Here is a 13,949-nt window from a genome sequence, read left to right as displayed (position 1 = left end):
TCACTGCTGCATTAATGTGTTTGTTTTACTCTACTGCTGTAGATGTTTCAGCTTGAGCTCATTCTAACTGCTTTATACACTGTGAGGTAGTTTAAACTGCAGCAATGCATCATCATAAGATATGTTTGTGGCGTCAGTATCATGTGAGAATCACAGATCTCTAAAAGGTCAAGTCTTCGTGTTGTCGGAAGAGCTTTGCCATGATACATTTTCCAGCTGATCCAGGCGGGTTTTAAAATAGTTTATTTCGCTTTCAGAGGGAGGAGGATTCTCTCACCTCTGCAATGAAAATTTAATCCGTCAGTTTATCACAAACACTCAAAATCAGTGACTAAAGCTGTCAGACACAATTAGTGGAGTAGAAGGTACAACATTTGCCTCTTAGATATAGTGGAGTATAAGTTTAAAGCTGCATAAGATGGAAATAACATACAAGTACCTGGAACTTGCATTTTGGTTTGGTACTGAGTAAATATATTACGTTACAGTCCACCACTCTCTCAAAGGTGTTGAGTTCAGGAGTCAAGTCCTTCCACTCCAAACTCAATAAAACATTTCATTGCTGTGTGCACAGGAACACCGTCATGCTGACAGGATGAAATATCTTCCCCGATCTGTCGCCACAAAGTTGGAAACATACTATTTTCCAAAAATATCACTGCATTGTTTAATATTAAGATTTCCCTTAATTAAAAGCTAATATGAGTACAGCCTGAAGGAGGACTGGGTGATATGGCTTTAAAAAAATATTGCAAAACACTATATATATATATATATATATATACATATACATATACATATACATATATATATATATATATATATATATATATATATATATATATATACCTTAATATTTTGAAATCTCCTCAGAAGCAATTCATAAATACTATGACTAGAAGACAAAATCAAATAAATATCACAGTGTTTTGACCGAATACCTCCTTATCGATACTGTAATAATACAAACACAGTGAGATTTTTGATAAATAAGCATCAGTAATGTGGATATAATGACTAAGTTGGTAAAGGCAAGGCTTAGAACAAGTGGAACAGCCTGGTAAGCTGATGAAATGGCATCACTTTACTGTAATGCAGCCTTTAAAACCAGGCAAACACTTCACTTAAGCCATACCATGATATAATTATATCCAAATACAACGTACAGTACAGTTCCATATCACAATAGTGATATACAATAATAGATTGAAAACTGTTCTTTTCATTCGGGTGGTACAGTGGCAGAGATGTTGGCGTCCGCGCAGTAGAACATCTCGGCGCCGTGCGAACAGTCTTGGGGGTAGAGGCCGGTCATGATCAGACCGGTGATCATGACAAACAAGCCGACAAATATCAAGACAGCCGATATCAAGTTTTCCCCCTGGTACCAGCGTCCGGTGGAGAGTTTGAGGAAGCACGCGGACGGGATGATGAAGATCAGAGGTGTGGCGCTCAGGACGCCCTGGAGAGCAGATGAGAACACCACGCATGATAATTCTTAATAAATGAAATACAGGTTCTGCTGGTGCCGAGCACCTGAACTGATATGACTTACATTCAGCTCCAAAACAACTCCCAGACAGTCGAAGGCCAGAGACATCGATGTGCAGACTGCGACTATGAGCAGCGTCATGGCCACATGTTCAGTTTTTGAAAGATCCCTCTTGCAAATGACGTTGGATAGCACCTGAGAGGATGAACACAACGTGAATGAATATGTGCATTTTCAGCAAAAAATCAAAAAGATGTTTTAGTGCTGAAAGCTTTTTTGTGTTTATTTCATTACAAAACCTCAACAGCTCAAACCCCTTCAAATACCACTCTCCCTCACATGTGTAACCACTTAGCTGTTAACCTCTCCGGCTGATGTACGAAGGAAAGTATCACTTTACCTCTCGTGTAACGAAACACTCCAGTGGAAATGTGGTTATTATGCTGAGGCCAAAACAGAAGCGTCCGAATGTCGCCAGGTTATCATTTCTGCAGTAGTTCTCAAATATGTCTCCTGAAAAGTGGGAAATATGAGACCATAAAAAGGCATATTTTTTATATTACAAAAACAAATTTGGGGCAATGTAGTCCAATACGTCTACCTTGTGTGTAGCCAGTGAAGGTGGTGTAGCCGGCGACAGCGAATGCAGCGCTGATTATCAGTGCGGAGCCGACGGACACGTGCGTGACCCGAGACCAGTTGGCTAGTGTAGGCTGCTGCAGAGAGCCGTAGATCAGAAAGCTGTTGTGGTGGCAAATAAAGGCTAGACAGACAAACGGGCAGAAAATATAGAAGAAATACAGCAGAATGAACCTTTTACACACACAAATAGCTGTCTCATTTGTAGTTTCCTTGCTGGATTTAACGTTAAACTGAGCACATCCATCTCCTGTAAGACTGAGAGACTGCCTGTCTGAGCTCTGGCTGAATAACACTGCATTTCCTAAGAGCATCCGCATCTAAATGGCCTCCTTTGCAGCAGTAGTAGCTATTATCATCAAGGCTCTTGATGCAAGACCATAATTTCCACCACAATGTGTGTAAAGGCGGACTAAACAACACACTGGAGAGTCTCACTCCGAGGGGTGATGACAACAGATATTCTTTGAGATGCTCTGCAGTGATTTACCAAAGGCAGAGAAATATTTCAACAGTGTGCCAACAAATTGAAATAATCCCATTCTTCTTACATTTAAGCTGGAGTTCATGTCTCATTGGTTCAGCTAGCGACATTGTGCATTTAAGCTGCGTGTTTCGGCTCGTCGAAAGGATTCGTTTTAGTGGTATCAATTTAAAGCTGCGTTGATTGATCTCTGGTCACTAGGGGGCAGAAAAACTCCACAACAAGCTGACAGGCACCTGACATTTTCTCAATGAAAGTTCATATTGATAACATTGTTATGAAAATAATTCTCGTACAGAGCTTGTATAAAAGCTCAGAATAAACACCTTTTTCTTAAAAGCATTATTGTGATTAGCAATCGATAATTTCAAAAATGATTGTCAGTACCAAAATTATTGTTTTGTTTATCTCTGTGTAAGACAATTGGTTCCAGCCAACAGTATAACGTTGTTGGTATCACATGGTATCTGTGTTTCGTCAGCGATCAACAGTCTTGCTAGTTGTTTTTAACAGAAAAAAAAAAACTTAAAATGGCTGAATTTTATAGTTTGCAGCCAGCATACTGCACTTCCCTGCGTTAGTTAACTAGGGTTAACAACAATAACTTTAGCTAGCATTAGAAACCTGACGTTAAATAGCTAGCGTTAGCACTGTGAGGTAGCACAACAAAATGGCAACCACTTGAGGGGGCAGGTGGTTCGGACAACAGTGGTGTTGTGACGTAAATGCAGTGGAATGTTACAGTTATCAGAATCAGAATCAGAAAACAATACGGGGAAAATTGTTGTAGTGGCTGAAGGTTGTCAGTAAGCCATCATCAGCATCAGCATCATGAAGACAAACTCACCAAAAGACATTATACCCGCTGCCTGGACTGCATTCCACTTTGCAAAAGCCCACGCATTCTCTGTAGGAACGCTAGAGAATGAAATTCACATTCAGTGATCAAGATCAGCTTATTAGTGTATATTCACATGAAGAAAATAGCCCCGCGTTCATACAGGAACATTTATATCAGCAAACTGCAGGATATTCATTCATACATTTGGGGTCCAAAGGTAGCTGCTCTGATGATTACAATGATGAGGATGGTGAGTGTCAGCACCATTGACAGGAAGGACACCTGGCAACACACACGGATGTTTTAGAGGCAGCTTTAAAACCACTGAATGACACTGACAGGTGTGTAGCAATCAGGCTTACCTTCCCAAGTCTCTCTATGTTCCGATACAGCGATAGAGGCAGCGTGAAGGCGACGGTCGAGAGCAGGATCACAAAGTGGCGCTCTGCGAGTATGTGATCCGGACCAACTGCGGACACAGAACAACAGGCAGGTTGAACAAACTGTAACCGATTCAGGCACACATGTTGTTGCCTGGCTTTTATCTGAGGTGGAAAAACTCTACAGAATGCAAAGTACCTCCAGGTATTCTCTGAAACACTTTGGTCAGCGTGTCACCAGTTGTGATGTTGTAGCTGATCATAGCTGAGGGAGAAAACAGACGTGAAGCAGCGTTTCAGTATCTGCGGTGTTATCTAGACTGACGGGCGCAAAATGTAAGAATGTGTCACCACTCAAATCTATTCTCTGAACCAATAGGGGGCAGCGCATCACCAGAGTGATGGCTGCCATTAGCCAGTTAGCTCAGTTAGCTCAGTTAGCCGTGCAGCTAGCGATCCGGACTGGCAGCCATGAGTGGTTTTTTGAAAAAGGGTGGGTAAGAGCTAGCTGCTTAGCATGCTAACTAACATATCTCTCCAACACAGTAAATGTCTTTAATGACGTCAAAGCTCATATTTTCTTCACATCCAGTTGTTGATATTCATACATATTGCACCTTTAGCGAAACGTTTTTTAAAAAGTGTACACCAGAGCACAAAATATATAATAGAATAAATACAAATATGTGTCATACAGTCATATAATAGCTCATTTTATGTTGAACATACTTTAAACAGCTCACCAATAAATGGGTAAAGGAACTGCAGTACAGATAAAATCAGAAATCCAGGGAAACCAAACGTGCTCTGCACCAGCGACTGATAACTGTTTGTCCCTGACAGGTTGCCTCCTTTAATTAGTAGGATTATGGAGTAGTCTGCCATGAAACGCAAAACATGATGTCACTGATTTGTTCCTCTTGTGAATTTATGTTTCCATAATCATGATAACACCTTCAGTGTTCCTACCTGTGATGAACGCAACAACTATCAGAAGCAGAAGGCCCAGGGGCAGCCCTGCCTGGTTCAACGCATACGGTAAACCTGGTTAAACAAAGAAAAATGTGAACATAATAGAAACATAACTGCAGGTAAAAAATCCCGTCAAGGATATGTTCACCTAAAAAAATGTATTCAGTCTTTACGTTCTCACTCTCATGCTCATGGAAAGTTGGGTGAAGTTTTATAGTCCACAAAACATTTATGGAGCTTCACAGCAGAAGAGTGTTGGAGTTGATATGGATTTTTGAATTTTTTATTTTTTAAACAAAAATTGCTCCATACTGCTCGTTCGGAGGAAGTCTCCGAACCCCAAATTGCTCCTGATGAGCAGGTTGGCACCTTGAATGGCAGCTTCTGCCATCAGTGTCTGAACATGTGTGTGAATGGGTGAATGGATGAATGTCTCATAATGTTGTAAAGCGCTTTGAGCGGTCAGAAGACTAAGTCTGTTTTCTATTCCATTTAGGAGAATGCTTCACAATGTTTTTTGGTGAAGCTCCAGAGAAAGTTTCATTAACTACAAAACTTCCCCCGACTTTCCATCAGCATGAGGGGAGAAAAGGATGAAGAAAGTTGGATTTTGGATGAACTTAACCTTTAAAGGTATATCAAACATCTCAAGGAAGCACAACGGTAACAAAGAGTTAAGTTCATGTTACAAACAGAAGAGGATACATTTCTGCATTTGCCACCCAGATTCAGGAAAATTATACTGACAGTTTAAAAAAAAAAAAAAAAAACCTCAATCATTTCAGCTCGCAAAAAGAAGAAACAACTTAGGTTTGTCTCATTTTGTTTTACAATTAGAATAATAACAACTCAGTCCTCAAATCTTCTACTGCTCCTCGGCCTTGTTTGTTACTGAATCATGACTGAGGCAGTTTGTGAGGAGGAAAGGGTTAAAGGGGAGAAATGGGGGCACCAGGCGCTAGTCATATGATACAGAGGGTTTACTGCTGCAGGGCTTCACTGGTGTGAAAGCTTCAGCTTGTTGCAACAAAACCAGCCACTTATCATTTCACATAAAGAGGTTTGACATGCTGTAGTTCACCATCCATATAATCATCTGCATGTCATTTTTGTCAATGTCAATTTTAGGGTTTATTTTGTGTGTGTGTGTGTGTGTGTGTGTGTGTGTGTGTGTGTGTGTGTGTGTGTGTGTGTGTTTGTGGTTACTGTTTGAATTGTGAAGTGAGTTCTCACCTATTATTCCAGATCCTATGATGGAGTTGATGAAATTAAAAGAGGCGGATATCATAGAGCTCCTCTGCTCTCCTGCTGCTTTCTGTGGAGGGATTAATGTGCTCCCTTCCCCATTGTTTAGCTGCAAAGCGAGAACACAAAGAAGTTATTCAAAAACAAAAACAGCAACACCAAAACACTATGAATCTGCGTGTCCCGCCACTACAGCAGCATCATTTTTAAACCTACCCGCTGAGCCATCCTGAGCACCTGCAGGTCGCTGGTTCGGTTCCTCTTGTGTCAAAGTCTCCTCGGTGTTTTAAGCCTCACATTTCGACTTGACTGAATTAAAGGAGAAGGTTGTGAGAAGTCTGTCAATTTTACTAAAAGCCTTGAAACATCTCAACAGCGCCGCTGATCGGCCACTGGCCTGAACTCAGGGGTTAAACGCGGCCGGAGCTCTGATATCCACTCCGGCTCAAAGCGTCTCCCTCCTTTTCACAGCTCTGTCGAATCTGTATCACACTTTTGGCTCCAAACATCCGCTTTCTAACACTGACACGCACTGAACAATCACACGCAGTTTTAACACGCTCCTGTTCTGTGACTTTGTTGAACAGGGTCTCCAAATCTGGAAAAGGGGCTGTGCGTAATTTACGCACGTGGTGTCGTTATTTAAATCTTTCGATGTGACATTATGATCTTGTTGTTGTCTTGTGGCCGACAGAGGACGAGTTAACAAGGTGAAATCATCGGAACCAAACGTCTAGGATGAGTCCAGGAATTTTAGTGTTCAGTTAACACCCCTAAAATTGATTTAAAGGGTCGCTCCACCAAAATTAACCCATTCAATTTCAGTTCAATCCGATGTATTTATTTCACCTTGAAAAAAAACATTCTTCACTGTCGTATCTTCACTGTCAATGGTGAGACGATTACCACAAAGTTAACATACAGGATGAATGATGAATATGTTATTGGAGTAAATGGAGATAAGAAAAATACAAACAATGATGTCTAAAGTAGATAATAACTAATCAAACATATTCTGTGAAGGATTGTGCGAGTTCACAGTGAAAAGGGATGTGATATATGGTGGAGAGATTAATAGATTAATAAAAAAAATAAATAAAAAAAAAAATAGAAAAAAGAAACAAACAGTTCTTGAGCCTTCTCATGGCCAAAGATGGCCTGCCTGCCTTCTGCTAGTAAATGCAATGTTAGAGGCTACAGGGATCACCAGTTATATTATGAATCTTAGGGCCGAGGGGTTTACAATAAATCACAAAGCAAAGCTGAATAGAAATGATTGAATAAAAGCACTTCTCCCTAGTGGTATGAAATGTCAACTCCATCAACTACAGTGGAGTTGGATTAAATTGAATTCATGGTGCGGCATTCAGACAAATGACATTTGGAAAATTCAGCAACATCAGTGTCGTTGATGCTCGGGGCGGACAGCATCCACTGGACACAATGTCTACTGAGGAAATGACCCCAAAGCTGAGTGGACAAAGGCTGCCCCTCCACACAAAGCACACTTTAACCCTGAGTGAAACCTCTCTACATCACAATATGATGCAAATCAGCACTGGTGTAGTTTTTGAAAAATATCAGAGTCAGGCGTTTGTATCACTTCTGAGTCTTTGGGTTGCACTCTGACTCTGATGCCAAAATTGAAGCACGAATGCAAATTAGGAATTAAAGTATTTAAGGATTATATTGTGGAGCCGACTGTTAAACAGACGTCTTTGTTCTGGGACGGAAATTATTTGGAGTGAGAACTTTGCAGTGAGAAAAACAAAAAAAAGAACTGGATCTAAGAACTATAAACTTTCATGAAATGTAATCTACTCAGGTCAGTCACATGTAGCCACCACACTGAGAGGAAATAACTGTTTTGACACTTTTGTAAGCTGACTTTTCAACACTTAATCAGATCAGTTAAGTGTTACATGGCATTGTCCAAAGCTGATATTGATGTGAATGCTTCATTTTATTGAAAGTGAAACTGCTAAACTGCTAAATTTATAGTCATTTATAGTCATAACTGTTTAATAAAACATTCATAAGACAGACATAATGTTATTGTAAGCAGATGTAAAGCCATTTGAGGTGTTTATTACTGTCCAGTATTTGTCAACAATTACTTTTTCTCTCATGAAGACATCATTTATTTGATGACACCATGTTACACTGCATGACGTGTGTTTTCTGTTTATAGACCAGCATCAAGTTATGGATGCATCTTCAAGGTGCATAATGAAGGACAAGAGTTTCATACTGTTTTACTTTGTTTATATGTGGTGGACCCTGCCACCTTTTTAGCTTCAAACAGTGTCCTGGGGACTTTTATCAACTAAGAACAGCTTGTTTATTCAGTTATGGAAAAATATGAATCATCATGAATTGTTGATACAGGTGTACTTCTTCTTAATGCTAAATAGCTGGGATTGAAATAAAGTATTTTTTGTCATGGTGTAAGGTTCCTACACTTCACACTCATCGAATCACATACACAGACGCAATTGTTCTTGTAGGTCTACCAAACCACGTGTTCTGTTTTCTTAAAAATAAGCAGAATGTAATCTTTAAACTATCTAATCTTCACATAATTCTGTGTGTCCTACAATATATAATTGTTCCTTTTGTTGTTATCCATATAGCACTAATTCAACCAACAATACATTACTGTTTTTTTTATTATTATCTTAACAGAGTTCATTTCTGAATTATGTTTGTACAGTTTGGACCAATCAAAGCATGGACGAGATAAATAAACAAATATACAAGTCATGCTGATCATAAAAGATCGAATGACTTCGATAGTCAAAATAATAAAGAAACAGGCACAATACCAGCTGCATACATATTTAGACATATAAATATACACATAAACATAATCAGACAGAAACAAAATACTTTTTTACATCAGATATCGCACCATACTGACATTTAATTACTTTCCGCAGCTTTTCTACAGCCATCAAACCTTTCAGCCATCACGTTGATGGGCCTATAGGCTGCTGTATATATATAATGGGTCGGCTCGGTGTGTTTTTCCACTCTGGAAACTTTGTGACAGCCTTCACACTGCGCTGTGTGCGTCCGCCAGGTGGCGCCAGACGCGCAGTGAATATCCTGGCTCACTGTCAGTTTCACCTGTGCAAACTTTACAACCCCCCTTTTTTTCACCCATAAACAGCAGGTTAGAGACATGTGCAGACACACATGCATGGTGTCGACGCTGCAGGCCGATGTGTTGTTTCCCGCTCTGACTCTGTCACTCCGGGCAGTGAGTACATCCGGATAATGACGCCTCCGAACTGACCCTCCAACTCCATCCATCCGACCGCAACCTCACTCATGGCTGTGGCTTTGGCTTTTAGTTTGTGATACGCGCAAAAAAAAAAAAAAAAAGAAAAAGAAACAACATCTGCATTCCCGACAATTACGATAATGTCCACCGCAATATTATCTCAACGGCCTGTCAGTCTGGCAGCTCTGCGCTCACTTGGTACCCAGGAACAACCGGAAGCGCAGCAGCCGCAAAAGTCAGTGGACTGGAGTCTGACTCTGTCGATGGGCGGATGAAGAACACGCTCTCTCTCTCTCTCTCTCTGTCTCTCTCTCTCTCTCTCTCTCGCCCACCCTCTCTCTCTCCCGTGGAAATAAACCAGCCCTGCGCTCCGGAGACGCGTCAAACACCCACAAACTGACGGACAGGTTTATCCTTTTCAACAACATTTTTTACGCGGACTGAGTTCAGCTATCCGGGGTGGAAAACTGATGGTGAGTTCACAGAACCTGCTGAAGTTGCAAGTGAGTGGTGTTTTCTCATCAGGAACTGGGGTGAAACTGATAGGAAAGGTGGTTTGTGGTTGTGAGTGATCCATGGAAGTGTGAGAAAACAAACTTTTTAAGAATCTATCTATCTATCTATCTATCTATCTATCTATCTATCTATCTATCTATCTATATTCTATCTTAACCTATGAACTCCTTCTATCTATCCTGTTCAACATCATCTTTTATGACAGGAACTGTGTTGAAAGTAAAAAATGAATTACACAAACCCTGATTGATCTCTTGTAGTTCATCTGGACAAAAAAGACTGGAGTGCAAAACATGTGCTACAATATATTACAGGAGTTAATGGGCATGCCAGCAATTATCAGCCCACACTCCATCTTAGAGAGGACTTCCTGCCTGCATGACTGTCAACATCTTTATTAGATTGCTGTCAATTAGAGATCAGACCGTCCTTGTTTGCTTTCTATCCAGGCCGTGCAAGCTCACACAGCATCGCCAGGCCCGGCAGCTTGCACATAAAGATATAAAATAAAGAGTAAAAAAAAACAAAAAATCTAAATGGGGATTTATTGCAGATTGATAGTATTTTAGCAGCTTCTTGTTCTGCCAACGCCCTGAATGAGGAAGATCTAATCCGGATCCTGTAGTCTGTGAGGGGCAGCTGCAGGCATTAGACACGAGCACTTAAGAGCTGTGAGTGTGTTGGTCCCTCAGGAGCCCGCAGATACTGAGCTGTGATCACTCTACTCTAAGTTTTATCTGTACATTTAGAGTTGAAAGATGTAATTTTGGTCCAACTTATTAATAAAATGCTGATCACTAACTCGGTGTTGGAGCTCACTTGTAAGGCCTGTGGTTGTGGTCGGCGTCAGAGGGAAAGATTGTTCAAAACTGAGCCGGTTAACCCTCAAAACTCTGAGCAGCGCCCTGCCATTTTTATTTTTCCACTGTGGACTTGTTTAATTGTGTTTAATACATGAGTGGAAAACTCAGATCTGTCTTTTGTGCAGCATAACACATCTACACTGTCTGAAAATCATGTGATAGATTTATTCGATTACTTATTTTGAAGAACAAACTGTGCAGCAAGTAACCCAATAGCTTAATGCGTCTTACAGGTTCTGGCTCATGCAGAGCAACAAGTAACGAGCACGGCTGCACAATTAATCGCAAATATGCCAAATCGCAACAAATGCAGTGGCAAATGCAACCTAATTTTATAAAGGTAAAATGTGTCACGAAAACAGTGTTTTAATTAAATGTTGTAGTGCTGAAGAGATGCTCTGGCCTATAAAGCGTGTGCTCTAGCTGTAATAAAACGTGTTTGTTCGACGGAGATCGGAAGAAATGCCATATCATCATGATTGTACGACTTTTTTAATGACAATGGAAATCGTGCTGTAAAATGTAATCATCCATGATGATCATGAATTGTATCGCAATCACAATATCTGTCAAAATAACTGCAATATCACTTTTTGACCACATCGTGCAGACCTAAACCCATTTCACCACAATAAATGTTAGCTTAGCCCATTTACGCAGAACCACATATTAGTTAAAACTGTTAAAACATTATTTTCTGTCGCTACTTTGCGTTTGTTTAATTTGACTTTTCTTGTTATAATGCTGTGGTAATGCTCTGGTTAAGTGAAGGAACAAAAACCACTTGGTTTGGTCACCACAAAAAAAAAGAAAGGTTGGAAATGTCTGCAGGTGTCCTCAACAAAGAATGGGATTTAAGAATTGGTGTCCTCATCCAGGGCTGTGACAGGAGCTGGGGTCGGCCTTTTTGGAAGCCCTGATGCCTTGTAATAAAGCCACCGCCTTCCCTCCGTCACCCTCCTGATGTGAAAGGTGGCTCATAATCGTACAATGTGAATCTGATGTGCCATGTTTGCTACAAATGTCGTGCTTGGACGTATCTGTGGTTTGCAGAAACGTTAACTGCTAACATTACATCCTGGCGTCTGGATGTTTGCGTTTTTTCTAGCAAAAATGTCACACATTTGCTGGTTCCAGCTTCTTAAATGTCACAATTTGCTGCTTTTCATCATTATTTATGATAGCAAATGAGGAGAAATTAAATTATAACAATAGAATTAGAATACGTTGATTAATTGTTAAGACATCCAGTTAAATCAATAATGAAAATAATCATTGTTGTCGCCGTATGTCCCTATAGAGACCCCTTACTTATGAGATTCCACTGAAAGTAACTGTGGACAGAGGTCACCATTCTCATTCTCTGTGATAATGCAATTGTTCTATATTTCTTAACTACGTTTATAGTGAAGTACTGTAGGGCTGCAGGGAGGCCCAGGCCCATGAATCCTGCTCTTTAGATGCAAGACAACATGTTTGTTTGGTACAGACAACAAATGTCACATCAGCTGGATTGTTAAATATTTTTTACAGTAAAATGGATCATGTCAAAGCCAGTAAACAGAGGAGAAATACTTCCTTTTATAATGGTCCATTCAATATACGTGTGAGCATGTGTGTATATTGTACTCAAAAAATGTGAATCCATCTCAGCTGCAAGTTTCATGGATGATAGTTGTGACTGAGCAGATCTGAAAATGTAGAGACACTGATTCCCCTGGGTTATTGCACTGCATCTAATTTTTGTATTTTAACCTTAGCTTCACGTGTCGTTGAATGCTTGTGACTGACGGTTGGGTCTGCTTTCAACTAGTTTAAAGATGTGGATAAAATTCTTAATATTCTTGATGATCAGTTGATCAGCTTGAGCAAACTGAACTGGGCTTTTAGAAACACTGATCAAAAGCTTATCGATTTATTGAGAAAATAATTAACAGATTGAACAGCAATGGAAATAATGAGCGGATACGCCTACAGTGTCTTTTCCTTGGAACAGTTTTATTTCCAGCTAGAGGAAGCTGGGAAATAATATACAACAATGTGTTACAACCCATCTCCTACCTCATCTAAGTGATGAGATGCATTTGAGGTCGAGGAATTTTAGTTTTGAAATGCACATTAAATATTCAAGATGAGCTCCTGTTGGATACCGTGTGAGTGTTTTAATATACGTGCTATATACACGTGTGTGACTCAGGAGGCCTGAGGTCAGTCATCACTAAGAGCTCGTCAACAAACGAACGTGTCGACATTCTGCTCCAGCGAGGGTCAAGGGAAACAAACATAACCGTTTCGAGGTTGGTCGGCGGAAGGTCATGATGCCGACAGGTCGCAGATAAAAATGAAGTGGGCCTATTTGAAGCTCGGACGTGGCGCCTCGTATCTCAAGTTGTGTGCAATGAGTTGGGGACGGATTGACAGAATGATGCATGCCTCTTTGAAGGTTAGTCACTGCAGGTTGTCCTTGTTGGGCAAACGTCAGATCAAAATGTATTTTGTGTTTTTCAGATCAGACAGTTCAGATGCTTGTGTTTTCTGTCCTAGACTATGTTGCGCTTCTTGAAATACTTAAACTTGCTGTGAGTGACTGTTGTTCTCTAAGAGCGTCGCCCATCAGAGGGACTTGATACAGAAGAAGACTATGGGCTCCGTTCTTACTGTACTATAGATTATGTAAACACTATTTGGTGCACTGTAACAAAAACCCACAAGTTTTCCTGGAAGCTAGGGTGGTGTACACACAGACGTAGCGCATTTATTGAAATGTTTCACTCATTAAGCTACAGCACAGCAGAGCAGAGCAGTTCCACCATAAACAACGGCATCCATTAAAGTGTTTGAAGCTCTCTGCACCACTTACCAAAACCAGTAAAATGCATCCGATGAAAATACAATCACTTCACGTGAAACATCAACCAGTGTTCATGTTGAATATGACTGGAAATCATAAGAAACTGGTTCGCTCACTGAATGTTAGAAAACACATTTCTCTTTGCAGAAGTGTGTTTGTGTTGGAGCTGGATTTTGACCTATGGACACAGATACATGTAAATTAAAGGAAGAGTTCACCCAAAAAATAGAATTTAAGAATGATCTGCTCAACTCCAAGCCGAGGGAAAGTTGTAAACAATCTTTTCGTCCACCAAATATTTCTGGAGCTACTCGGGTCAAATGGAGCTGCAGCATTCTCCCGAATAACTGAAGTAGAAGGGGGACTTAAAATTTAAATTT

The 13,949-nt window shown here is 40.3% G+C and overlaps 2 protein-coding genes across 4 annotated transcripts in view; one reads left to right on the top strand and one right to left on the bottom strand.

Annotated features, from left to right (window-relative positions):
• Positions 1-227: 227 nt before the first annotated feature.
• slc38a11 (solute carrier family 38 member 11) lies at positions 228-6,632 on the bottom strand. 2 transcript variants are annotated; one of them, XM_030428400.1, is made up of 12 exons: positions 6,270-6,632; positions 6,042-6,162; positions 4,806-4,880; positions 4,580-4,714; positions 4,036-4,101; positions 3,819-3,925; positions 3,659-3,738; positions 3,463-3,533; positions 2,094-2,255; positions 1,893-2,005; positions 1,556-1,687; positions 228-1,462 (listed from the first exon to the last, which is right to left on the bottom strand). In XM_030428400.1, exons 1-12 carry the CDS (start codon positions 6,279-6,281, stop codon positions 1,223-1,225), a joined length of 1,314 nt encoding a protein of 437 aa, XP_030284260.1. In that variant the 5' UTR covers positions 6,282-6,632; the 3' UTR covers positions 228-1,222. The 2 variants fall into 2 exon arrangements, with proteins under 2 accessions (XP_030284260.1, XP_030284262.1); XM_030428402.1 differs by lacking the exon at positions 4,580-4,714 and having other exon boundaries at positions 6,270-6,630.
• A 3,053-nt stretch (positions 6,633-9,685) lies between these two features.
• The window catches only part of scn1laa (sodium channel, voltage-gated, type I-like, alpha), a 36,646-nt gene continuing 32,382 nt past the window's right edge, over positions 9,686-13,949 (top strand). Inside the window, exon 1 of one of the 2 annotated variants that reach the window (XM_030427808.1) lies at positions 9,686-9,812. The gene's annotated coding sequence lies outside the window, so the exon portion shown is untranslated. The remainder of the gene's footprint in view (positions 9,813-13,949) is intronic. The other variant, XM_030427809.1, reaches the window with a different exon arrangement.

The sequence above is a fragment of the Sparus aurata genome, chromosome 9 (genome assembly GCF_900880675.1).
Source record: "Sparus aurata chromosome 9, fSpaAur1.1, whole genome shotgun sequence".
Lineage (NCBI taxonomy): Eukaryota > Metazoa > Chordata > Actinopteri > Spariformes > Sparidae > Sparus > Sparus aurata.
The sequence above is the reverse complement of the archived record's forward strand: the minus strand, read 5'-3'. Positions and strand labels throughout refer to the sequence as shown.

Coding starts and splice junctions, on each gene's coding strand:
- slc38a11 (XM_030428400.1), bottom strand. Junction 1,688..1,892: donor AGTGTTTCGTTACACGAGAG/GTAAAGTGATAC, acceptor TCATCCTCTCAG/GTGCTATCCAACGTCATTTG. Junction 1,463..1,555: donor GAGTTGTTTTGGAGCTGAAT/GTAAGTCATATC, acceptor TCTGCTCTCCAG/GGCGTCCTGAGCGCCACACC.